Source organism: Camelina sativa, chromosome 17, assembly GCF_030686135.1.
Source record: "Camelina sativa cultivar CO46 ecotype springtype chromosome 17, ASM3068613v1".
Lineage (NCBI taxonomy): Eukaryota > Viridiplantae > Streptophyta > Magnoliopsida > Brassicales > Brassicaceae > Camelina > Camelina sativa.
In genome coordinates, this window is record NC_141896.1 from 38,954,047 (window position 1) to 38,981,032 (window position 26,986).

The 26,986-nt window shown below is 33.1% G+C and overlaps 3 protein-coding genes, 2 long non-coding RNA genes and 1 other non-coding gene across 7 annotated transcripts; 2 read left to right on the plus strand and 4 right to left on the minus strand.

The window, feature by feature from the left end:
- The first annotated feature begins 2,553 nt into the window (after positions 1 to 2,553).
- Positions 2,554 to 4,427, plus strand: LOC104758718 (peptide methionine sulfoxide reductase B1, chloroplastic). Its single transcript, XM_010481642.3, has 5 exons — positions 2,554 to 2,940; positions 3,250 to 3,361; positions 3,491 to 3,556; positions 3,664 to 3,861; positions 4,212 to 4,427. Exons 1-5 carry the CDS (start codon positions 2,754 to 2,756, stop codon positions 4,252 to 4,254), a joined length of 606 nt encoding a protein of 201 aa, XP_010479944.1. The 5' UTR covers positions 2,554 to 2,753; the 3' UTR covers positions 4,255 to 4,427.
- Positions 4,428 to 4,512: 85 nt separating this feature from the next.
- On the plus strand, positions 4,513 to 5,531 carry LOC104758719 (glutathione S-transferase U28). The gene is made up of 2 exons (XM_010481643.3): positions 4,513 to 4,884; positions 4,972 to 5,531. Exons 1-2 carry the CDS (start codon positions 4,513 to 4,515, stop codon positions 5,344 to 5,346), a joined length of 747 nt encoding a protein of 248 aa, XP_010479945.3. The 3' UTR covers positions 5,347 to 5,531.
- A 4,930-nt stretch (positions 5,532 to 10,461) lies between these two features.
- On the minus strand, positions 10,462 to 11,136 carry LOC109130091 (DNA-directed RNA polymerases II, IV and V subunit 12-like). The gene is made up of 2 exons (XM_019239310.2): positions 10,986 to 11,136; positions 10,462 to 10,719 (listed from the first exon to the last, which is right to left on the minus strand). The coding sequence occupies exons 1-2, from the start codon at positions 11,029 to 11,031 to the stop codon at positions 10,604 to 10,606; spliced, it is 162 nt and encodes a 53-aa protein (XP_019094855.1). The 5' UTR covers positions 11,032 to 11,136; the 3' UTR covers positions 10,462 to 10,603.
- Positions 10,752 to 10,869, minus strand: LOC147924894 (small nucleolar RNA U19). The gene has a single exon (XR_015588037.1). It is a non-coding gene; the product is annotated as a small nucleolar RNA U19 (small nucleolar RNA).
- Positions 11,137 to 11,523: 387 nt separating the features above from the next.
- Positions 11,524 to 12,336, minus strand: LOC104758720 (uncharacterized). Of its 2 annotated transcripts, none has more exons than XR_015585652.1 (3): positions 12,211 to 12,336; positions 11,964 to 12,128; positions 11,524 to 11,787 (listed from the first exon to the last, which is right to left on the minus strand). It is a non-coding gene; the product is annotated as an uncharacterized LOC104758720 (long non-coding RNA). The 2 variants fall into 2 exon arrangements; XR_762763.3 differs by having other exon boundaries at positions 11,524 to 11,835.
- Positions 12,337 to 24,556: 12,220 nt separating this feature from the next.
- Positions 24,557 to 25,125, minus strand: LOC104758721 (uncharacterized). Its single transcript, XR_762764.3, has 2 exons — positions 25,004 to 25,125; positions 24,557 to 24,767 (listed from the first exon to the last, which is right to left on the minus strand). It is a non-coding gene; the product is annotated as an uncharacterized LOC104758721 (long non-coding RNA).
- Between the last annotated feature and the right edge of the window lie 1,861 nt (positions 25,126 to 26,986).

Consider the following 26,986-nt stretch of genomic DNA (forward strand, 5'->3'; position numbering starts at 1 on the left):
TATAATTAAATATTTTTAAACAAAATTTAATTGCACATTCGTAATTATACTTTTAAAAACTTGTAGTAACTCTCACTCTCTCTCAAATGTACACAAAAAGAGTAACTCTCTCTCTCTCTCTCTCAAAAAATTAGATATGAATTCAATAAAAATTATTAAAAGATCAAATAAGAATTACTTGTCCACCAAAATGCAACATGTGTACTAAAATTTTCAAAGGAAATCGCAAGAGTAGTGTTTTGTATTATGACGTACACATCATCTCAAGAAACTCTTTTTACCTCAAATCTACTTTTAACTCTAGATCTTTTTTCTTTTGATGTTAAATAAGATTTTAAATAATTGCCTACCTGTTAATCAAATAAAATAATAAAATTGTTAATCATATTAATTGAGAAGTCCAAATATAAAACTAATCTTATAAAGTGTAAAAAATTACATTGTCATGCCTTTGGTCTTAAGGCAAATGTTTAATGTTTTAGTAAGGATAAAAATATAATTTTAATATTAGACTAATAAAATTTTAAAATAACTATTATTTTCAAAAAAAAAAAATATTTCGGTCTCTAATTAATAATGGACGAAAATTATTAATTAGTTTTAAAAATTGTAAACCAGTCAGAATTTTAAAAATTATGATTTCATATTTATTTATCCAAATTATTATTTTAATAACTATATTTGAAAGATTTTGTTAAGGTTTTAAATTATTATTCTCCTATATATTATCTTTCTTTTATTTTATTTACAAATGACTTTGAGTTATCATATAATACATATGATAAATTAATATGTAGTTTTTTTTCAAATATGTTGTGATTTAAATTTTTAAAAACGAATATATATTACTCAATCTGTAAAGAAAAAATGTGTATTTTAATATTCCACATCAGCGGGTTGACAAACCTAAATATATTCGGTTGATAAATTAATAAATTTTATTTGCTTACGATTAGAATATAATAATTAATACTTTTAAATATTTCACAGAATAATGATTCAAATACAACAAACAATATAAAATAATAATATATATCAAACAAATTAAATACTATAATATTATAAAATAATTTGTATTTTAAAATATATATGTAGATTTATCAAACAATTATAATATTAAAAAATAAATACTGTCTCATACAAAATAATTTTAAAAATAAATATAAAAATAAATATAACAATAATTTTTATTATTACATTATAAATTTTGGAAAAAATGTTGATCCGTGCTTTATAGCACATGATATCTTCTTGTTGTTTGTTAATGTGTTTGACAAATTTGTTTTGGTATAAACTTTCGTATAAAGTTGATTGTCAAACCTAACCTAGCCGACCAAACATTGATGAAGTCATAAAATCTTTGAGCGAACACATCTCGTTCACCTCTATAATTTAAATTTTAAAACAAATACGAGCATTAAATAAATAAAAAATGTTATTCATAAAAAAAGTGAGATCAATTTAAAACTTAATAGTTATGCATATAAAAATAAAAAATAGTTATGCAAACTGAATAGTTTGGGCAACCAACCGTGGAGTGATTTTCTAATTTAATGTTTGGTTGACAAAAATTAAAAAAAAAAAATTGTTGCATACTTGATTTACCATTCATCATTGCATATCAGTATGCATTGTTGCATACTAAAAATCTCTATACTAGTATGCATCTAAGCATACAACTCCATACCAATGTAATTTCACTGTTAGTTTGCAGTTTTCATTCCACTAAAGCTTCATACCATTATAAACTCCATACTACAGTTCAATGTTTTGAATATCAAAATAGTGGTATACATTGTCCGGTCTACACCATACCGTACAACCATTCAAAGCCTATTACTTATAGGTGATGATGAGATGTGCTGTGTTATAAAACCTTCTTCATGTGAACATTTGTGAAGAAATATACAAAATAGGCCTGGGCAAAATACCCGGATCCGAATATCCGATCCGAACCCGATCCAAAAAACCCGATCCGAATCCGTATCCGAAATTGTAAAATACCCGAACGGGTTCTAAATCTCTAAATCCGAAAACCCGAATCCGAACCCAATCCGAACCGAAATCCGAACGGGTATCTGAATATACCAACATTATTAATATATAGTAGTAATATATTAGTAATATTTATAATTTTAATAATATAAGTGTTCAAAATATTCAGATTTTTAGATATTTTCGACAATTTGAAGTATTTAAACTGTTTATTAGTAAACTTGGGTAGAATATACTCTAAATTTTTAGATATATTGTGTATTATTGAATAATTTAGACACTAAAATTTTGAGTTTTATGAACTTCGGGTAATCCGAATCCGAACCCGAAATATCCGAACCGAATCCGATCCGAACCCGAAGTCTAGAAATACCCGAACGGGTCCTATACCTCTAAACCCGAAAACCCGAAAACCCGAAATATCTGAACCGAACCCGAACGGATACCCGAATGCCGAGACCTAATATAAAATATGCCAAAAAAATAAAAACATGTTCTCTCGAATCTCGATTTTGTAATGGGTTTATCACAAGTACACTAAAAAGCCCAATAACGGTTACCTTTGGAAAAATTCGTTACATGGCACGAATGAGTCGACGTGGCAGCTAGAGTTCCAGATCTCATCTCGCATCCTCGACGTGCCACGTGTCCCCTTCTTCCGTTCACAGAAGAAAAGACTTGTTCAAATTGTTGTTGTTTATTGAAGAACAAGTTTCGGCGACAACCATTATATACTGAGTAGGTGATTGTGTTCTGTGATGGCTTCTTCTAGTGGTTTAACCATACAATCAAGCTTCCTCTCAGCAAGAACAAGGCTCAACTCCGTCTCTACGCCGAATCTTTCTGGGTTCGCTTGTCGTTCTCTTTCAAAACCCAGAAACTTGAATCTCTTTGTTCGTTCCATGGGTTCCTCTAGTTCTTCTCAGAAACCAGACAACGTCCAAGGTTCTTTTTATAAAAATTGAACCTTTATTTTAATTAGCGGAAAAAATGATTTCTTTCTTTGTGGGTTTAGTTAGGTTAACGAGTTTTGTCCATCAATTGATTTGGCTTTATCCAAGATGTTATGTTCCGTGTTTTGGAAGAGAGATTTAGGTCAAGAATTTTAACTCAATTGGTTCGGAGAAGTAGTGAAACAGCAGATTTAAGAACTTATTGATTGTGTGGACAGTGTTGTTTTCAATGCCATGTTGTTTAGAAAAATTAGTAAGCTCTGAGTTATAAGATTTTGAGAGACTTTTATTATGGGTGCAGAGGCTGAGAAGAGTGACTTTGCTTCTCTAAGTGAAAATGAGTGGAAGAAACGGCTTACACCGGAACAGTACTACATCACTAGACAGAAGGGAACAGAGAGAGCCTTCACTGGGTATGTGATGATGAATCATTGAACGCTCTTTGAACTTTATCGCCTTTTCTTACTAGTTTGTAGTCAAAATATATGGAGTTAACATCTTCATACAATCCAATGAGGCTGCTCTTTTGTTTTTTTTTTCAGGGAGTATTGGAACTCAAAGACACCAGGAGTGTACAATTGTATATGTTGCGACACGCCCTTATTTGAGTAAGTTGTGTTATTGGTGTGAAATTGAAATTGTACATCTATATGTTGATTATGTTTCCATATGAATGAATGGTTTATTAATATGTCGAAGTAATGATTTCTTGCAGTTCGTCAACAAAGTTTGATAGTGGAACAGGGTGGCCATCTTATTACAAACCAATTGGAAACAATGTGAAGACAAAGCTAGACCTCTCTATCATCTTCATGCCTAGACAAGAAGTTGTATGTGCTGTTTGTAACGCTCATCTTGGCCATGTCTTTGATGACGGTCCACGCCCAACCGGAAAACGATATTGTCTCAACAGGTTTGTCATTCACCCTCAATACTTTATTTTCAAGATTCCCCAAAAGGCTAACGTATATTCTCTCTTGTATTATAAAGCTTTATGTTTTGAATGTTCCCACACAAACAAACATTATTATTAAGACATTAACATGTCTACCATATCCACCTAATCATTCTATTACTATTGAATACTATTCAATTATATATTAAACTTGCATAAACACTAGAAGCTTTGTTATGTAACAAATGAAGTCTAAATATCAAATTTTCTGAAACCAAGAAAGTTGTTTCTTCCATTTGATCAAGAATGTGTTTGACTCGGTTTGAGTTTTCTCATCTGGAGGTTTCTGTTTTTGTGTGTTTTTGTAGTGCTGCTCTGAAACTTAAGGCATTGGAGAAGACAAGAGATTGAGAGTTTCTGGTACAAGGATTTGTTCATATTGCATGATATATAACTAATATACATTGTAATTCCTCGTATTAAGTCGTTGTATCATAAGTCAACTTTAATCCATCGAAAGATTTAAACTTTGAGTTGATCTCACGATCTCATAGACAGCACATTCTTAAATTTGTTTACTCCAATCCCTTTCCCACGTCTTCACCATTTCCATTTATTAATTTCATACATGAGTGTGTCGTGTGTGTGTGTGTGTGTGTATATATATATATGGTTTTGGCTACTAGTTTGTGTCAAGGAGCTTGTGTAGAACCAACAATGGGGAAAGAGAACGGCAAAGTTGTGGTTTTGGATTTCTGGGCAAGTCCTTACGCGATGAGGACGAAGATTGCGCTGAGAGAGAAAGGAGTTGAGTTCGAGGTTCAAGAGGAAGATCTGTGGAACAAGAGTGAGCTTTTGTTGAAATCAAACCCTGTTCACGAGAAAGTCCCTGTTCTTATCCACAACAACATACCAATCTGTGAGTCGCTTGTCCAGGTTCAGTATATTGATGAGACGTGGACCGAGGCTGCCTCTTTCTTGCCCGCTGATCCTCAATCTAGAGCCACTGCAAGGTTCTGGGCGGACTACGCTGATAAAACGGTAATTGTTGTTAACACATTTACTCTGTTTCTTGTTCGGTTTGTGTTTTATGTCCACTTGGTTTTGACTCCATTCACCAAAATGCAGATATCATTTGCAGGAGGAAGAAAGATTTGGGGAAACAAGAAAGGAGAAGAACAAGACAAAGGCATAGAAGAGTTTTTTGAGAGCTTGAAGGTTCTTGAAAATGAGCTTGGCGACAAATCTTACTTTGGAGGAGAGACCTTTGGTTATGTAGACATAGCTCTTGTCCCATTCTACAGTTGGTTTCACGCACTCGAGGAATGTGGTGGCGGCTTCTCTGTCGAAGCTGCATGTCCGAAGATCGTGGCTTGGGGAAAGAGATGTGTTGAACGCAAAAGTGTTGCTGATTCATTGCCTGAATCTGAGAAAGTTTATCAACAAGTTCTTAAGCTCAGACAGATTTTTAATGTTGAACAAAATGAATGCAGGGAACACTAAAAACAAAGACTTGTTATGTTTTCACTTTTCTTTCTTTTGTCTTTGTTTGTTAATTTTATCGCTTTGCGCATGCTTCTTGAGAAATAATTGAGTTTTTTTTTTTTTTTCTGGTGTATCATGTATGTATGATTCATCTGTATACTTCTATTTTTCAAAAAAAAAAATGCAAATGCTATCAGCAGTCACCAAGTACTAGTACGTATATGAAAAGCACATTTCAGTGACACTGCAACCTAATCGTGATGCATGATCGATGATATATGGATAGATAGTATCTGGAGTTTGACATCGAAAAGAAGAGAAGGAAACAGAGCCAAAGTCAACTTGCCGAACCACCATAATCAGTTAAGATTTGTTGATAAAAATCGGCAAGTCATCCTTGGCTCATCCTCGTTCTCTATTTTTCCATGCAAGACTCCATGATACAATTGATGTGACTCTCTCATTATCATTATGTCTTTTTTGTTATACCTCTCATATTGTCTTGTGATCTTGTTGTGGCAAAACCCTTACTCATGATGAAGGTATTTATAGACATGTGTGTATTGATTTAATTGAAATTTAAAGTTGTTAGTTGTCACATAAGAATAGTCTTCTTACCATATGCATGGTTTTTTTAGTGCATGCAGCAAAGAATAAAAATTATAATGGAATATTGACCACTGTCGTATATTGAAGAATATAATCACTAATGAAGATTGGCTGACCTTATAGTCGTATTATCATATTCGAATACCAAATTTATTCGAACCTCACTAACCAAAGGCATCGTATATAGTCTGCGACACAAAATCCACATGCCGTAATTTCTTAGTATTCGACTCATATATTCTTGTGGTTGATCGACAAAAAGAAGTTATCGATCGTCTAAAACAAACCTGAAAGACTATTTACAATATTCCTTTTTTTTTAAAAGTACCCACTAATTTCGTTCTTTTTTTGGATAAAATGGAATATAAATGTTGACAAAAATGGAATACACATAGAAAATTCTAGATTTGCCTTTTAAGATTAGAATATATTGGAAACTCATCTTATCGTCAATGGAGCTCAGTAGTTGCATGTTTGTTGGGTTGAAGGAGCATTACGTGTTTTCGTCAACGGAGTCGCTGTAGGCAGTGTTTGTTTGGGGTTTGAGGGCTGGTCTCGGTTCTTGATTGCTCGTGGCAACTACAAGACATATCGCACCCTGAGTTTTGCTTGAGTGTTTGGATGTTTGAAAGCAATCCAATCTCGTTTGAAGTAATTCTTGTAAGACAAGCTCGTGGATAAATTTAGTAAACTAATTAAACCAGCAAAGTTAATATTTATTCTATCTATTGATGGATCACATCATGACATTATGAAATGTCCTATCCGATTGGACAAAAAGATATCAATTCGGTAGGACCAAGGTAAGATATCATAAGATTATTCGGAACATTAAAACATTTTTTTTGGTCAACTTTAAAAGAGCATCATTACCGGAGAAATAGTATTCACCGTTACTCAAAATAAAAATAAAAAAATATTTTAATATATGATTAATAAGAAACAGACAAGTGTTAAAAAAGATTAAGTAACGTTTCTTTAACAAGTAATTTAAGGGGCTGTTATTGAATAATGGATTTTAAAAGAATTTGATGTATTTTGGAATCCAGTGTTATTCAATTAGGTATTTAAAAAAGTACATTAAAATCTGCTGTTATTGGATTATGGATTTATTTGATGGATTTTAGAATTCTTTAAAAACACTGTTATTCAATGTCCATTGGATTTGGTGTTATTTTAGATTTCAACGTATTTCACTTCAAAAAGATGAACAAACACAATCTCACATATTTTTCAAGTATTTCAATCTCTTTATCTTTCTCTCTTTTTTCAAAATTGATTCAAGAGATTAATCTAAGAATTAAGAAATAAAATATAGTTATGGCCAAAAGACCACTGTGATCTATCATTTTAGGGTTTGACACAGTTTGCAGATCCTCATATCTGATTCTGCCTATCAAATTAACTGTTTACACAATTTCACTGGTTTTTCTTATATCTCTGGTTTCATTTTGATTGAAGATGTTTGTTCCTCTTGTTTTTGTTTCATTTGATTGAAGAACAGGGGAGAAATCACATAGAAAGAAAACCCTAAAAGATTGATTTTCCATCTCAAATCCAAAAAATCAAAACTCTTAACAGCTGAATCAAACAACAAAAGTCTCCAGCAGAGATCCACCACCATAAATCAAGAAGAAACCCCAATCAGATCTCCAACTCAGATCGACAAAACCAGAAAATATTGCCGGGACATATTTTTGTTTTATTTGATATAATTATGAGTAATTTATTTTATTTTTGTCTAACTTCAAAAATAATAAAATCTAATGACTTTCAAATCCATTAGTAATGTCATTCAAATCCACTAATAATGACAACAATATCACGTTAAATGAATTAGAAAAGTTTTGAATTCTAAAATCCACTAATAATTGAAATCTATTAAAATCCTTGTTCAATAACACCCCCTAAATAACGGTGTTTCTCTCTTTCTCTCTCCTTTTTGTATTTTTAATTAGTTTTTATTAAAAGAAATTGGGAAAAGTAACGACCACTAATGATTGTCTAATCACTCATTTCTTATTTCTTTAAATACCCATTTACCACATATAATTTTCTCATTTTCTTTTCTATAGTATCATAGTCATATAAGAAAATTTTAAAATCCGTGTGAAAGTTAATATCATTGTTTAGATTTCAAACCTCTAATTGCATGAGTTAATCACCTGCGTCTTCATTAGCCTTTTTCTCGTTTTCAAAAAGCAAACACAAATCTCAGATTTCAAATAAAACATTTTTCTACCATCGAATTCGATAAATCAAAGAAAAATATGTAATCTAGTACTCCTTCCGTTTCAAAATATAGGATGTTTTAACTAAAGCATGCAGATTAAGACGTCTTTACTTTTAACAAGTTCAACCAATCAGAAATAATACTGCATAATTTAAAATACAAAACTAATCTAAAAATAGCATAAAAACTTGAAAACATCCTATAATATGAAACAAAAAACTTCTCTAAAACATCTTATATTTTGAAACGGAGGGAATATCTACTATCAAATTCAGCACAAGCTTCACTGGTAACACATTAATTGGAAGTTTGGAAGATGTCTATGATATTACACGATTTCTATATTTAACCGTTACACTACGTATGAACATCCATAAACAAACACTATTAAAAAATAAGATTTTACCAGGAAAGGCAAATCAAGAGAGCAGCTTCGTTTGTGTGTATCACCAAAAATGTCATGAACTTATTTTTTTCATTTGGTTTATAGAATTGTGAAATTCGTTTTTACACCCATATGTATGTCCTATTGTTTCTTAAATATATGACCTACTAAATATTAATTCTTTAGTTGTTGCCTATATACGTTGCCAAAACAAACAATGAAATTCATTTAAATTTCTTCACAAAACAATAAAAACAAATATAGTAGAGAATTTTAGGGAATTATTTTTTATAACTTTCAAGTTACCAGAAAAAAATTGCAAAACAAATTTATTTTTCACTTATAAAAATCTCAAACGAAAACCCAAAACTTATGTTTAAACTAAGATGATTTTGTCGACATTTAGAAAAAAAAAAAAAAAGACGATTTGGTCGGCAATATTTTGTGAGAAGATCGATAAGTTCTTCTGTCCTAATCAACCACAAAATTATGAGTCTAATCGTAAGAAAAAAAGTACGACAGGTGGAATTTTATGTCGCAGACATTTACGATACGTCTTTGAAAGTAGTGAGGTACGAATATTAACTATTCATACAAAATAGGAATTCGAATATGATAATATAAAGGTCAGCCAATCTTCTGTAGTAATTATATTCTTCAATATACGGTTGTGGTCAAAATTCGATTATTGTTTTGCCTGATGCACTAAAAGTCTAAAACCATGCATAGATAAGAAGACTATTCTGTTGATCAAAACATAAAATATACCATTATTTCTAATAATATTGCATAAAAGTTTATGCACACATCTATCTCACTACACATGTCTATAAATACCTTCATCATGAGTAAGAACTTTGCCACAACAAGATCACAAATCAATATGAGAGGTACAAAAAAGAATTGATGATGATAGGAGTCATCACACCAATTGTATCATGGAGTCTTGCATGGAAAAATAGAGAATGAGGATGAGCCAAGGATGACTTGCCGATTTTATGAACAAGTCTTGACTGATTATGGTGGTCCGGCAAGTTGACTTTGGCTCTGTTTCCTTCTCTTCTTTTCGATGTCAAACTCCAGATATATATATTTGTATCATCATATATGGTAATTGGTAAGGTCTTGTAATATCATTAAGATGCATTTTTTTTTTCCAAATATATTTTGGTGAATGCTAATTTAATGGCATTTGCTTCAGTATATTATTTGAAGTTATTAACAACTAGTTTTTTTTTTTACAGATGAAAAAAAAAATTTTTGATCGATGATAAAGCCCATTTTCCTCTTTAGACCAAACAAATCAAGAGTCCTTGCGTTTCAAATTCTTTGCCACAACATGGAAAGTTGATAAGTTAGTCTTCTAAATGTTTTTACAGGTTCGACAAATCGTGTTGCTAAAGACTACGTGAGTCTAAAAGTACATTGTAAAAACTCATCAAAACAAGCAACATGGGAGGAGAGAAGTGAAGGCTATGAAATGGTGTTTGAGGGAGATCTAACTAAAAGTACCACAGAGTGAAAAGAGAGAGCAAGGTCTTCATGGCAGGGAGAAGTCCTTGTGGTTAGATGAAATCCAAAAACAACACGGATATAAATGTTACACTGAGGACAAGATAAGCGCAAGTCCGATGTAATAGACAAGTGTCAAGAGAAATGGAGAGGAGTTACAATGTTGGAGTGACTGGTGAGTAAGGAGAAGAACTCACAAAGAGAAAAGAAAGAGTCTAGTTCACACATAGCTCTTACCACTAAAGGATTCATCAGATACTAAAGCACTAATTCACTCTTCTGATAGCTATTCCTACAAGGCATTTCGCAAGTACCCTTTTTGGTAGTTTCTCTCTTCCTCTTATTTAGACACAACCTTTTTCACCGAATAAGATGATCAATTGGGAGCAGAGAACACAGCAAAAGAGAGATACATTACTTCAGAGTAGATATCGCCAGTCAGGGATTACAGCACCGATCAGAAAACTTCGTTGAGAAGTTATATAGTTTTACAGAATTTTATCAACAACCAAATGGAAGGATTAAAGATTAGTATTTTAGTTCGCCGGTATGAGCCGTTTTCTACGGATACGCTTCTTGTAGAGAACACGGAACCCACACTCTTTGCATTTGAACACATCTCCACGCTTCAAAGTGTTCTCCTGACCACAGTCTTACAAACCAAAATGATTCAGACAAACAAGTTAATGTTTGAGGCAGCTTGGGAGAACCTTGATTTAGGCAAAAGCCTCAAAAAGACCGCAAGTCAAATAGATCAAACAGAGTCTGATTGATTCATGCATGCCTCCTAACTAAGCCAATTATGAAATTGCCTAAAGGATTAGGGTTGAAAGAGTTCCAATTAAGAAAACGCTGCCCGATTTTAAAACCAAAAATTGGAAGAAATTTTTGAGAGGAAGAAGATGGTTAGAGCATTACCTCCGCAGACGTAAGTAACAACAGGTTCTTCTGGCTTTGATTCCATGATTTTTCGTGATTAAGAGAGCACACAAGCGAAGAAGTGACAAGAACGAGGAGGAAATGAAAGACGCTAGGGTTTTATGCGGAAGCCTCGAACATATTAATGAGCCATACCTAATGGGTAAGAGCAAGATTATTGGGGGGTTCATATAAGGGGAGTTCTTAAATTTTTTATGAATTAATTGTGTACCGTTTGGAATATAAGAATCCATGATCTCTTAGATAAAATTTTCTTTTTATTGGTAGGTTCTTATTTTGGGTCTCTTATTTTTGAAAATATTGTCTTTAAAAATTTTAAAATTTTAAATAGAATAGAAGTGGTATAAATGTGTAAACATTTAAGATTTTATAAAATTAAAAAAATATTCCATTTTAATTAATTTTCAAACATATAAAACATAATAAAATATTAATACATATTTGTGCAGCTTGAAGCAAATCATCTATTGTTAACTGCATTAGAGTTACAGAGAATATACGATTACTCGCTGGTATCAAAAATAAATTCAACTTATTATTAGCCTAAACTGCTTCTCTAGCACAACGTCCAAGAGCTTAATCAAATTCACTCACACCATATTACCATTGGTACACTATCCTAACATTCCAAACCAAACCCATCCAAAAGTAAAAGCAGATACTATTCGAACTAAAAATATTGATCACACCTCTGTTCTTCCATCACGCATCATATTAATTGCTGCTATCTCAACGATATTGGCAAGCTCTGCTCCAACCATGCCATCTGTCATGCTAGCAACTGCCATATAGTCCAAATCTTCAGCCATTGGCTTCTTACGAGCATGGACTTAAAACAGCAACACCAAAACAAAGATATAGCTTTGAACCGAAGGACAAACTCTACATTGCGGAAGAACTTTGCAAATTTACAAGTTTAAGAATACAAAAACACATACACCAAGACCAAGTCATTACCTGCAGAATCTCCATCCGTCCAATAAGACCAGGTTTAGGGATAAAAATTTTGCGGTCAAACCTTCCAGGCCTCACAAGCGCAGGATCTAGAATGTCTGGTCTGTTTGTGGAAGCGATGGTAATGACCTCTCCTCTTCCTTCAAAACCATCTAAAGAAACAAGGAGCTGTAACACACAACAAAACGAATAAATTTTTCATCCCTTAAAAACCGAAGAAGACTATTACACAATCTAAAATGTTTGGAACCTGATTAAGAGTGGCATCCCTTTCTTGTCCTCCAGAACCCTTTATTAACCCACGCTCCCTTCCAACAGCATCTAATTCATCAATGAAGACCACAGATGGAGCCTGCAAAGAGACCACCTGAACATTAGTATCTAGAAAAAGACTGAATCCACACTATACAATGAGAATCATCAGAAAATCAACTCAGAGGTATTGCTTTACTATATGATAAATGAAACTGAAGGTGAAACAATATCAAATAAAATGATCAATTTGGAACACATGCACAACAAAAACCCTAATTTTCCAACAAACATCATATAACCCTCAATTTGGATCCAAAATAAAAAAAAAACCCTAATCATAAAACAATTTCCGATTCAAACAATTGTACTAAGAAACATACCTTTCTGATTCCAATAGATTCAATCTCTCTACCGATTAAATCGACTCCATATTCAACCCGCATCAATCTCCAACTGTTAGTCGATTCTTTCTTCGGAGATTGGCTTCCAAATCACTGTTGCTACTTATCTCTTTCTCTCCAGTCTCTTCGAATCCATACCCTTCCTCTGATTCCAGGTCATTCGATTTAAAGCCTTCAAGCTTCAGATTCCATATTCATCAATCGTAATCGTCGATTAATCGCAACCGAGAGAAAGAGAGGAAAAAAGAAATAAATCGACGAAATGTTTTTTTTTCTCTTTTGTATTATTATTTAGACCAATATAATGGCGACACGTATCGCCCCTTAGACCACGATTCCGTCTCTTATATAAGGGGACATCTTACATTTTTTTTCAATTCTGATTAATTTTTTTTACCCAAAAACCTAAGAACTCTATCATGATCTCCCCGATAAACAAGGTCTAAGGACTTTAATATAAACAAGTTAAATATGGGCTAACACTAAAAATTCATAAAATTTGGATCTTACCATCTCCAACTCATTTCTAAATTTGCAACTATCCCTATCCCTACTATATTATTTCGGAATTACATAACTTTTTTTAGACAATATAATAGATATGTATATGACTTTTGGTTATAGACTTAATTATGACATTCATAGTTTAGGTGTATCATAATATACGGATTAGTTTGATTTTTGATAATTAGAAATAGTATGGATTTAGTTAATTATAGTAACATATAAAATCAATTATATGAAACATTTAAAAGATAAGAAAATCTTTCAACCTAATTAAAACAAACAAATGTGATTATTCTTTCACTTTTATTTGATTTTATATTTAAATTCTTTTAAATTATTATATAATATATTTAGTTAATAAAATTTATGATTTTTCTGCATATAATGTAATGTAATTTTTTTTTGAATGGACATATATTGCTCAACTGATAAATAAAAAAATGTATAAAATGTCTCAACCACATCGCCTATAAAAACTAGGCAAAAATTCAAAGTCATACTATAAAAAAAGACCAAAATGATTCTGAATACGAATAAGCATAAACCTTGATTTATCAGGCATTGAAACCATACTATAAAGTCATACTTCAAAGTCATACTATAAAGTCATACTTCAAAGTCATACTATAAAGTTTTATACTAAATCTACTAGAATAGATGTTACAAAATAGATGTTATTTCCATACAAAATAAATTATTCTTTCATTTTTATTTGATTTTATATTTAAATTACTTTAAATTATTATATAATATATTTAGTTAATAAAATTTATGATTTTTTCTTCATATAATGTAATTAAAATTTTTTTAAACGGACATATATTGCTCAACTGATAATAAAAAAATGTATAAAATGTCTCAACCACATCGCCTAAGAAAACTAAGCAAAAATTCAAAGTTATACTAGAAAAAAAGACCAAAATGATTCTGAATACGAATAAGCATAAACTTTGATTTATCAAGCATTGAAATCATACTATAAAGTCATACTTCAAAGTCATACTATAAAGTTTTATACTAAATCTACTAAAATAGATCTTACAAAATATATCTTATTTCCATAAGTCATATTCAGAATATGATTTCATGGCATAGTGTTTTACCAAAAAAAAAAAAACTTTCAAAACAAATAAAACAATCACATTTATAGTGATTTAAATACAAATTACATAATAAACAAGAAATTTAACCCGTGCTCTAGCACGAATCTAATTCTAGTATTTTTAAAGAGTAAAATCTATTACAATCCATTTATATATCCACCTCTAAAAGAAAGATTGTTATTTTAGTTTTTGTAATAGAGTTAAACTTTTTTGTATGCAAACTAGTCTCTAAATCTTTATTATTGATGAGACGTGGACCAAGGCTGCCTCTTTCTTGCCCACTGATCCTCAGTCTAGAGCCACTGCAAGGTTCTGGGATGACTTCGCTGATAAAACGGTAAATAGATTTAACGCATTTCTGTTATCAATTCCTCTATTTCTTGTTCGGTTTGTTTTAATGTCCACTTGGTTTTGACTCCATTCACCATTATGCAGATATCATTTGAAGGAGGAAGAAAGATTTGGGGAAACAAGATAGGAGAAGAACATGACAAAGGCATAAAAGAGTTTCTTGAGAGAGAGCATGAAGGTTCTTGAAAATTAGCTTGGAGACAAATCTTACTTTGGAGGAGAGACCTTTGGTTATGTAGACATACTGTAGTTCTTGTCCCATTCTACAGTTGGTTCTACGCACTCGAGGAATGTGGTGACTTCTCTGTCGAAGCTGCATGTCCGAAGATCGTGGCTTGGGGAAAGAGATGCGTTGAACGAAACAGTGTTGCTGCTTCATTGCCTGAATCTGAGAAAGTTATCAACAAGTCCTTATGCTCAGACTGATTTTTGGTGTTGAAGAAAATGAATGCAGGAAACACTAAAAACAAAGACTTGTTATGAATTCACTTTTCTTTCTTTTGTCTTTGTTTGTTTTATCGCTTTGCACATGCTTCTTGAGAAATAATTGAGTGTTTTTTTCCTGGTGTATGTATGATTCATCTATTTAAATGGTCTATAAATGTTTTATGTTCTATACTTCTATTTTTCAAAAAAAATGCAAATGCTACCAGCAGTCACCAAGTACTCGTACGCATATGAAAAACACATTTGACATTTCAGTGACACTACAACCTAGTCGTGATGTATGATCGATGATATGTGGACAGATAGTATCTGGAGTTTGACATCGAAAAGAAGAGAAGGAAACAGAGCCAAAGTCAACTTGCCGGACCACCATAATCAGTTAAGATTTGTTGATAAAACTCGGCAAGTCATCCTTGGCTCATCCTCATTCTCTAGTTTTCCATGCAAGACTCCATGATACAATTGGTGCGACTCTCTCGTCATCATTATGTCTTTTTGTTATACCTCTCAATCTCTCATATTGTCTTGTTATCTTGTTGTGGCAAAACCCTTACTCATGATGAAGGTATTTATAGACATGAGATATGTGTCTATTGATTTTATTTAAATTTAAAGTTGTCAGTATTGTCACATAAGAATAGTCTTCTTACCATGCATGGTTTTTTAGTGCATGCAGAAAAGAATAAAAATAATAATGGAATTTTGACCACTATCGTATATTGAAGAATATCACTTTAGAAAATTGGCTGACCTTATTATCATATTCGAATTCCAAATTTATTCTAACCTCACTAGACCAAAGTCAAAGGCATCGTATATATATAGTCTGCGACAAAAAATCCACATGTCGTAATTTCCTTTAGTATTCGACTCATATTCTTGTGGTTGATCGACAAAAATAAGTTATCGATCGTCTAACAAACCTGAAAGGTTATTTATAATATTTTTAAAAAAACAAAAAAGTACCCACTAATTTCGTTCTTTTTTTGGATAAAATGGAATATAAATGTTGACAAAAATGGAATACAAATAGAAAATTCTAGATTTGCCTTTTAAGATGAGAATATATTGGAAACTCATCTTATCGTCAAAGGAGCTCACTAGTTGCATGTTTGTTTAGTTGAAGGGTCATTACGTGTTTCGTCAACGGAGTAGCTGTAGCCTGTAGGCAGTGTTTGTTTGGGATTTGAGGGCTGGTCTCGGATCTTAATTGGTTGCTCGTGGCAACTTCAATGCATATTGCACTCTGAGCTTTGCTGTAGTGTTTGGATGTTTGCTGGTCCGTCCAAGTTGTTATCATCCTGTCCTTTCGTTAGCATGTTAATTTGGTTTGTTGTGTTTGTAGATTTGTTGTTTGCTTTGTTATTCTGAAGATTTTCGGTGTTTTTCGCTACTAGCTCTATTCTCTGTATCATCTGTGAAAAGATCGAAAATGGGATTGGTATGATAAGTTAATATTCATATCATACAAAAAATATGGTTATTTATTGGTACGTGTGTGTGATTATTGCCTTATTGGTACCCGTGTGTGAAAGCAATTCAAAATCGTTTGAAACCTTCTCCATCGGTGGGTTCATAGGAGAGTTCTTAATGTATTTAGGCAAAAAAATAAATCAGAACAAAAGAAAAAATCTAAGATCTCTTTTTATGTAGTATATTCGAATGTAGGTTAAGAGGCGCTACATGTCAGTTGTCTGTTGGGTGAATAGAAAATACAAAATGAAAAAAAATTGGGGGTGATACTCTCTCTCTCTCTCTCTCTCTCTCTCTCTCTCTCTCTCTCTCTCTCTCCTCCTCTCTCTCTCTCTCTCTCTCTCTCTCTCTCTCTCTCTCTCTCTCTCTCTCTCTCTCTCTCTCTCTCTCTCTCTCTCTCTCTCTCTCTCTCTCTCTCTCTCTCTCTCTCTCTCTCTCTCTCTCTCTCTCTCTCTCTCGCGATTGTATCTCCGAAACGAGAAAACAAATTGGAATCAGAAGATTGAAGGTTTGGAATCGAAGGACCAATTGCTTCAGAGGAAGGGTTTGGATTCGATGGGAATGGAGAGAAGGCTATTAGTGGCGAAGGCGATTCAGAAGTCAATCGCGAAAGAAAGAAATCGAGTTTCAGTTGGAGATGGATGCGGTTCGTATTGTGGAGTCAAATAAATTGGAAGAGATTGAAGCAATTGGAATCACATGGTACGTTTCTTAGATTTAGTACTACTGTTTTATGATTAGGGTTCTTAGATTTTGGATCGGAAATTAGGGTTATTTGATGTTAGTTGGAAAATTAGGGATTTTGGTATCCATGTTATCCGGTACTATCCATTTTTTTTATATTGGTAGTGACGAATCCTTAATCTCTGTATATGTTTGGTTAGCAGTGTAAGAGCAAGATTATTGGTAGACTGAGACTTTACAAAACAAGTGTAAAAACTTGAGACTATACAAAACAAGTAGGTGATTGTTGTAAAGACTTTGTTGTCTTGGTTTTGTATAAAGATATATTGAGCTCCTGGGGATTGGTTTTGCTAATGGTGATTGTTTGTTTGTTGCAGACAAGGATCAGAACAATTTGGAGAAGAAGGTGGTTACTCTTATAGTCCAAGCCGCTATGAAAGAGAGGATGTAATCTTTTCACAGATTTACTTGACATTTCCATCTCTTCACAGTTCTTGTTTGTTTTGATAGTCATGGTTCTTGTTTGTTTAGTTTAGCATGTAATGTTTGTTTTCCAATCTAACTCTCTTTTTTTTTATTCATTCTTTAACAGCAAAAAGAAAGCTAGATCATGAGTATAGAGACCTTGTGTCTGTTCGGGCATCAATGAAGGTAATTTATTATCTTTCTCTTTCTTAATTTACTTGGTGTTAGTTTAGGTATAAGTCGAGTGAGTGATTGATGTCATTGCTTTTGGATGGTGGTTGTGATTAATACCCTTTTGTCATTGATGTCATTGCTTTAGTACTTGTTGCTTTGTGTTAGGTAAACACTTAATTTGAAAATTTAAACCATTTACCAATATCTTTAACACATAAGTTCTTTCTTATAAACCATTTACCACTCTTTAACACACAAAAGTAAATTACACAAGTTCTTTCTTATAAACCATAAACCCTTTAGCAATCTCTTTAATCGTCCTATTAACACAAGAAGTTCTTTCTCACGATATGGATTCAGACGACTTTATGAATCCATATCTTCCCTTCTCTAGCTATATGAACCTGTTACACAGCCAACTTGATAACCAAAACCTCGAATACACTCCTCTTGATAGTCCATGTTCTGAAACTCCATCTGAACCCCCATCCGAACCTCCATCCCCTCAAGAAAACCGCAAGTCAAGGCATGCACGGTTAGCAACGGATGATATCATGTTGGTCAGCGCTTGGCTCAACACTAGCAAGGATCCGATTACTTCCAACCAGCAAAGACTTGCATCCTTTTGGGGAAGGATTGCAAAATACTTTGCATCCTGTCCGAATGTTGTTGGTCGGCCAAAGAGAGAGACGAGTCACTGTAAGCAGAGGTGAGGGAGGATAAACGACTTGGTGTGCAAGTTTGTTGGATGTTATGAGGCTGCGACTAGGGAGAAGTCTAGTGGACAGAATGAAGATGATGTGATGAAGTTAGCACATTAGATATACTTTAATGATCATGGACAAAATTTTACCTTGGAGCATGCATGGTGAGACTTAAGATACAATCAAAAATGGTGTGCTTCCACATCTATTAAAGGTAATAGAGTGAAAAGTGGAAGAGTGAGTATTGATGGGTCTGAAAAGGATGCACACCATCTGATTGATGTGGATGAACCATTGCCCCGTCCTCCTGGTGTTAAGGCTGCCAAGGGGAAGTCCAAAAAAAGCTCTAACACCCAACTGATTGATGTGGAGGAAGATGGAAAAGCTTACTTGGAGTTTCAGTTGGAGTGTGTGTCGAGGATGTATGAGATGAAGCAGAAGGACTTCGAATTGAAAGAAAAGAAGTTTGCTATGAAAAAGGAGCATATGAAGCATGTGATGCTTGAAAATCTGATTGCCAAGAAGGATTCACTAATTGAATCAGAAAAAACTCTTAAGGATAAGCTAATTGATGACATGATATCATCAGCTTGAATGTTAAAGGATGCAGTGTTTTATCATTGTAGGATGATTCCTTGTAGTTTTTTGTTTTAACTATGTTTTAACTATGTTTTAACTATGTTTTTGTTTCAGTTTGTTTGTGTTTATGTTTGTGTATTTGGATGCTTTATTAATCGGTTGGTTTTGTTATTAATCAGTTGGTTTTAGTTGGTTTTGTTATTAATCAGTTGGTTTTGGTTGGTTTTGTAATTAATCAGTTGGTTATGGTAATTGGTTTGTCATTGTAATGCAGGTCGACAAGAGGCAAGTCACTCTTACCCGTGACACCAAAAGAAGCCGTGTTTGTACAAGTACACCAAAAGCCACTCTTACCCGTGTTTGTACTATAATTTTGTATTTTTGTACTTCTACCACATGTTTGTCTATCATTTTAGACCACATATTGTATCCAATGTTTGTGTACCACAAAATTATAGTTTTACTTTGACCATAAAATTTTCTATATGTCCAATGCAAGCACAGAAAATATTCACACCAACCTGATTACCAACACTACTCCTTCTCAAAATTTTAAACACCAAAGTACCTTTCCTTTATTATCCTTCTCTAAAAATGGCTTCTTCTTCCCAAAATGATGTTGATGACATACTTGATGAATGTTTTAATCAAACATGAGATCAAATCACCAATCATGTATGGCAAAATCTTCTTATTCCACCAATCCAAAGTCAACCACCACCTAAACCAAAAAAAAAGCGAATTCACATTGAAAGAAATCAAGAAGTTGGTCATGACCACTTGTGGAATGATTATTTCAGTGAGGATGCTACTTACCCTCCCAACATTTTCCGTCGCCGTTTTAGAATGAACAAGCCATTTTTCATTCGTATTGTGGATAAGCTCGCAAATGAAGTTCCTTATTTTCAACAAAGAAGAGATGCTACCGGAAGGTTGGGTCTGTCTACATTGCAAAAGTGTACAGCAGCAATTTGTATGATGGCATATGGTTCTGCAGCTGATGCGTTTGACGAATACCTCCGACTTTCTGAAACCGTGGCGCTATCATGCTTGGACAATTTTACAGATTCAGTCGTAAATTTATTTGGAGATGAGTACTTAAGAAGACCCACACCAGCAGATCTTCAACAACTACTCGACAGTGGCGAATTTCGCGGATTTCCCGGCATGATAGGAAGCATCGATTGTATGCATTGGGAGTGGAAGAATTGTCCCACCGCATGGAAAGGTCAATACACTCGCGGATCTGGAAAGCCCACAATCGTTTTAGAGGCGGTGGCTTCGTATGATCTCTGGATCTGGCATGCTTTCTTTGGACTACCAGGTACATTAAACGATATTAATATTCTTGACCGATCTCCAGTCTTTGATGATATTTTGCATGGTCAAGCTCCTAAAGTTAAATACAATGTCAACGGACATGAGTATAAATTGGGTTACTATCTGACGGATGGTATTTATCCAAAATGGTCTACTTTTATCCAATCTATTCCACTGCTACAAACTCCAAAAGCCTCTTTATTTGCGAGACAACAAGAAGATGTGTGTAAAGATGTAGAGCGTGCTTTTGGAGTTTTGCAGGCTCAATTTGCCATAGTCAAAAACCCGGCTCTTTTATAAAATAAGGTAAAAATTGGGAAAATAATGAGAGCGAGTATCATATTGTACAATATGATAGTAGAGGACGAACGAGATGGGTACACTCTGTTTGATGAAACTGAATTCGCACAAATGGATTCAAGTAGAGCTTTAGAAGTTGACTACACGCTTCCAACACCCAGGCCTTCATGTGTCGCTACTATGCTCAAGCTTCGAAAGGATGTTCGTGATCGAGAAAAACAGAAACGCTTGCAAGATGATTTGGTTGAGAATATTTGGGCAAAATTTGGAGCAAATTAATCATTTTCTCTATTTATGAATTATACTTCTATTGTAATATGTATTAATATTTTTATTATGTTTTGTATGTTTGAAAATTAATTAAAATGAAATATTTTCTAATTTTATAAAATCTTAAATGTTTACACATTTATACCACTTCTATTCTATTTAAAATTTTTAAATTAAAAAAAATAATATTTTTAAAAGTAAGAGACTCAAAATTAGAACCTACCAATAAAAGATCATTGGTTCTTACATTCAAAATAATACATAATTAATTCATAAAAAATTTAACAACCCCCTTATAAGAGAGACTATGGATAATTATGCTCTGAGGTTCATTCTTAAAGACAAGCTCGTAGATAAATTTAGTAAACTAGTTTAATCTGCAAAGTTAATACTTAATATTTATTCTATCTATCGATGGATCACACCATGACATTATGAAACGTCCTATCCGATTGGTCAACTAGATACCAATTCGGTCAGACCAAAGGTAAGATAAGATTCTTTGGAACATTAAAACATTTTTATAGGGTCAACTATAAAATTAAGCACTCATTTCCATTTTTGTCTAAACTCATTTACCACAAAATTTTCTCATTTTCTTTTCTATAGTATCATAGTCATTAAAGAAAAATCTTAAAATTTGTACGAAAGTGAATATCATTGTCTAGATTTCAAGATTTCAAATCGCTAATTGCACTAGTTCACTGTCGGAATTGCAACTATCTGCTAGATTCACTTGTGTCTTCATTAGCCTCTTTCTCGTTTTTAAAAAGCAAACTCAAATCTCATATTTCAAATAAAACATGTATCTACAATCAAATTCGATAGTATAAACTTCACTGGTACCACATTAAATGCATATTGATTGGAAGTTTAGAATATATCCATGAAATTACACGGTTCCTATTTAAGCGTTACACTACGTATTAACATTCATAAACGAAAACTTTTTTAAAAGGAGATTTTACCGGGAAAGGTTTGTGTGTATCACCAAAAATTGTGAAATTCTTTTTTACACCCATATGTATGTCCCATTGTTTCTTAAACTTTTGACCTACTAATTATTAATTCTTTAGTTGCTGCATCGGCCAAACAAACAATAAAATTCATTTAAATTTCACACAAAAAAAAAAAACAATAAGTAGTGGCTGCAGACAACAAGAAGACTGGGGTACAACCCGTTTGTATTTCATACTTGGGAAGCTTTATCGGCTTGGATGGGTATGTCAGATGCTACTTCTAAGCAAACTCTTAGGAGACTGATCGCACAAGTAGTCATCTATTATTTTCCGACTAATGTTCTGGTCGGAATTCGATATGTTTTCTTGTAGTGTATGCTATTTGGCTGGAAAGGAACAATCGATTTCATAACAATATTACAACTCCACCGCATGTATTGTTCAAGAGACTGGACAGGCAGATTAGGGATGCAATTCTCACAAAGAGCCACAGGAAAAATTTCAAGAATTTGATGCGTGAATAGTTAAGAATATGTTTAGGGTCTTTTCCCCTATTTCATTATCTATCTAAGACCTATAGGTCTTGTTTTTGACTTTTTTTGGCAAAATTCTATCTTCCGGTAACAAAGCTATTGTATCTTGTACAATCCAATTTCACTAATAAAAATTCACATATTTTCAACAAAAAAAAAAAGCAAATTTAATTTAAAAAATTTTACGGATTTTTTTTTTTTTTACTTTCTAGTACTAAAAAAAAGGTAAGATCAATCTCGATATTAAAAAAAAAAAATTGCAAAACAAATTCCTTTATCACTTAGAAAAACCGCAAACGAGAACCGAAAACTTATGTTTAAACTAAGATGATTTTGTCGACATTTAGCAAACAAAGACGGTTCTGTCGGTAATATATTCTGACTTATGTTTAAACTTCTTTTGTCATAATCAACCACAAAATTATGAGTCCAATAGTAAGAAAAAAGTACGACAGGTGGAATTTTATGTCGCAGACATATACGATATGCCTTTGAAAGCAGTGAAGTACGAATATTAATTATTCATACAAAAAGGAATTCGAATATGATAATACTGTATAAAGGTCAGCCAATCTTCTAAAGTAATCATATTCTTCAATATACGGTTGTGGTCAAATTTCCAATAATGTTTTTTGCCTGATGCACTAAACTAAAACCATGCATAGATAAGACTATTCTGGTTGAGTAAAAGATAAAAGATAAGACTATTCTAATAATATTGCAAAAAGTCTATGCACACATATCTATCGCACTACACATGTCTATAAATACCTTCATCATGAGTAAGAACTTTGCCACAACAAGATCACAAAACAATATGAGAGGTACAATGTGGCCACAACTCATTTACTATGTGGCCACATGGATATGGGTCTTTGTTTACGGCCCATTTGAATACCCGAAGAGAGGGTCTATCCGTGGACTGCACCTCTCCCAGGGATTAGTCTCGGGTCCCTCCATAGGCCTGGGGATTTACCCTGAATTATCAAAAAAAAAAAAAAAAAAAAAAAAAAAAGATCACAAAACAATATGAGAGCTACAAAAAAGAATTGATGATGATGGGAGTCATCACACCAGTTGTATCATGGAGTCTTGCATGGAAAAATAGAGAATGAGGATGAGCCAAGGATGACTTGCCGATTTTTATCAACAAATCTTAACTGATTATGGTGGTCCGGCAAGTTGACTTTGGCTCTGTTTCCTTCTCTTCTTTTCGATGTCAAACTTCAGATATATATTTGTATCATCATATATGGTCATTGGTAAGGTACTGTAATATCATTAAGATGCATTTTTTTCCAAATATATTTTGGTGAATGCTAATTATTGGCATTTGCTTCGGTATATTATTTGAAGTTTTTAACAACTAGTTGTTTTTTGTTTACAGATGAAAAAAAAAAAAAAAAAAAAAAAAAAAAAACTTTGATCGATGATAAAGCCCATTTTCCTTTTTAGACCAAACAAATCAAGAGAATCTTCCTTGCGTTTCAAATTCTTTGCCAAAAGATGGAAAGTTAACAAGCTAGTGTGCTAAATGTTTTTACAGGTTAGACAGATCAAAACAAGCAACATGGGAGGAGAGAAGCGAAGGCTATGAAATGGTGTTTGAGGGAGATCTAACTAAAAGTACCACGAGTGAAAGAGAGAGCAAGGTCTTCATGGCAGGGGGAAGTCCTTGTGGTTATGATGAAATCCAAAAGCAACACGGATATAAATGTTACACTGAGGACAAGAGAAGCAAGTACGATGTAATAGACAAGTGTCAAGAGAAACGGAGAGGAGTTACTATGTTCGGGTGAGTAAGGAGAAGAACTCACAAAGAGAAAAGAAAGAGACTAGTTCACACATAGCTATTACAACTAAAGGATTCATCAGATCATAAAGCACTAATTCACTCTTCTGATAGCTATTCCTACAAGGAATTTCGCAAGTACCCTTTTTGGTAGTTTCTCTCTTCCTCTTATTCGGTGACACAACCTTTTTCACCGAATAAGCTGACCAATTGGGAGAAGAGAACACAGCAAAAGTAGAGAGATAGACTACTTCAGAGTAGATATCTACAGTCAGGGATTACAGCACCGATCAGAAAACTTCGTTGAGAAGTCATATAGTTTTACAGAATTTTATCAACAATCAAAAGGAAGGATTAAAGATTAGTATTTAGTTCGCCGGTATGCGCCGTGTTTGACTTTGACGGATACGCTTCTTGTAGAGAACACGGAACCCACACTCTTTGCATTTGAACACATCTCCACGCTTCAAAGTGTTCTCTTGACCACAGTCTTACAAACCAAAATGATTCAGACAAACAAGTTAATGTCTGAGGCTGCTTGGCAGAAAGCTTGATTTAAGCAAAAAGCCTCAAAAATACCGCAAGTCAAATAGATCAAACAGAGTCTGATTGGTTCATGCATGCCTAAAGGATTAGGGTTGAAAGAGTTCCAAGAAAACCCTGCCCAATTTTAAAACCAAAAATTGGAAGAAATTTTCGAGAGGAAGAAGATGGTTAGAGCATTACCTCCGCAGACGTAAGTAACAACAGGTTCTTCTGGCTTTGATTCCATGATTTTTCGTGATTAAGAGAGCACACAAGCGAAGAAGTGACAAGAACGAGGAGGAAATGAAAGACGCTAGGGTTTTATGCAGAAGCCTACACTTAATGGGTAAGGGCTTTCATATAAACAAGTTAAATATGGGCTTACACTAAACATTCATAAATTTCGGATCTTAGCATTTCCAACTGATTTCTATATTTGACTATACTCTTTGAAGAGTAAAATCTATTCCAACCCATTTCTATATCCACCTCTAAAATAAATATTGTTATTTTTGTCTTTATAATAGATTTAAACTATTTTATATGCAAAATAGTCTCTAAATTTTTTTTTATATATCTATCATTAAAATAAATAAAATAAATATTTTTAATTATTAACAATATCAAATAATTTTTGAAATTATTAATGTAATAATGTTTTTGTAAAATTTGAAGTAAATGGGTTAATTTGTAAAGTTTATAAATAAAAGGTTTCAATACTAAAATAAAACATAATCTATTTGGAATATTTTTTAGAGAAAAAAAAGAATTACATTGGAGTAGAAGTCACCTTTATAAAAGAGTTCTTCTATTTTAGAGGCAAATATGAAATTACATTGGAGATAGTCTTAGACTATATGTACAATGGTTTTATTTTTCCAACAGATCTCTTATTATCTTTTTACATTCCGCATCATTTTCTATATTTTACAGAAATTATCTAAGAAAACTTTAAAACATAGGAGAAAATCGTAAAGTTTCACAATTTTGAGATCTATTTGTACAATAAAAAGGAAAAAAATTGGGGCCTAATATTATAACTGGACCTAAATTCCATGCTGCCATGCTCTTCCCACTATATATTATTTCAACATCCACTATTTTTCATTTTACATTAGTTTCGTTTACTGAAATTCAACACTTTACCACACCCCTTTAATTCATATTTTATATTTTTAGTTTTTTTATATATTTTTTGCGATTACATATTAACAATAATTATTTATTGAAATTAAGTTAAATAACTTTTTTATTTTCCTTATTTTATACTAGTGTTCTTAATTGTTGGAATTTGGATAGTTAAATTAGTAAAACATGTGTTCAAAAGATGATTGCTGAGATTTATTTCAGAAAAATTTATGAAAGATTTTAGAAGCTGTGACTTGTGAGAGAGTTTAAAGAGAGTAAAAAACTTATTTGCTAAAAAAATAACACATTCATTCAAAGGTTCTGTTCCAAGAATGAGTAGGACGATGAGGGTTGGGAATAATTACAGAGTTTACAACGTGAAGTAGTAGATATATAACTGGATATACAATCTCATTAGTTTAAGAGAAAACGTAGCGCAACATCTCATCTCAATTTTTAACTTAGTTGACACTGGTTTACACACACCGGTTTGGTTCTCATCACTCGTCCCTGAAAAGAATTGCCTTATATATTCTCAAAGTTCACGAATAGCTCAATAAGTATTTTTGCATCTAGTTTTTTGCTCCCATGTAGAGCCAATGTCTCGGGCACTCAACGGTGTGTAGATTGTTCAATTAAAACCACTCTATAATTTAATTAATCTCCGGGATTTAACACCAAACGGAATACATGTTTTATCCTATCCACAAACTTTTTTAGCAAAATAAAAGTCAAAAAAGGGAAAAAAAAAAAAAAAACATACTTAAAGGAGAAAAACTTTTTTAACATGCGTTTGTTTTTGACAAAGGTAAGCTAGTATTAAGATCCTTTCTTCGACTGAAACTGATGTGACCCGAAGACACGGTCATGGTACGGTCGCGGCACGGACGCGGCTTGAGCTCTCGGTTAACTTTCAGTCGGTGAAACTTTCCTCGGCCAAGGTTCTGGGCTTCGGATCTAGGAGAGAATCAAACGAGGGAAGCGGAGTTTGAAGGAATTCAAACGAGCCGTTCGGGAGATACGTCGAGAAGCCACGAACGGTTCAATCGGACAGTA

Excerpts from the sequence above, each read along its gene's own strand:
- LOC104758718 (XM_010481642.3), top strand. The coding sequence starts at position 2,754 with ATGGCTTCTTCTAGTGGTTTAACCATACAATCAAGCTTCCTCTCAGCA. Across the intron at positions 2,941-3,249 it reads GAAACCAGACAACGTCCAAG|AGGCTGAGAAGAGTGACTTT; the intron begins GTTCTTTTTATA and ends TTATGGGTGCAG. Across the intron at positions 3,862-4,211 it reads AAACGATATTGTCTCAACAG|TGCTGCTCTGAAACTTAAGG; the intron begins GTTTGTCATTCA and ends GTGTTTTTGTAG.
- LOC104758719 (XM_010481643.3), top strand. The coding sequence starts at position 4,513 with ATGGTTTTGGCTACTAGTTTGTGTCAAGGAGCTTGTGTAGAACCAACA. Across the intron at positions 4,885-4,971 it reads CGGACTACGCTGATAAAACG|ATATCATTTGCAGGAGGAAG; the intron begins GTAATTGTTGTT and ends ACCAAAATGCAG.
- LOC109130091 (XM_019239310.2), bottom strand. The coding sequence starts at position 11,031 with ATGGAATCAAAGCCAGAAGAACCTGTTGTTACTTACGTCTGCGGAG. Across the intron at positions 10,720-10,985 it reads TGTTACTTACGTCTGCGGAG|ACTGTGGTCAGGAGAACACT; the intron begins GTAATGCTCTAA and ends TTGGTTTGTAAG.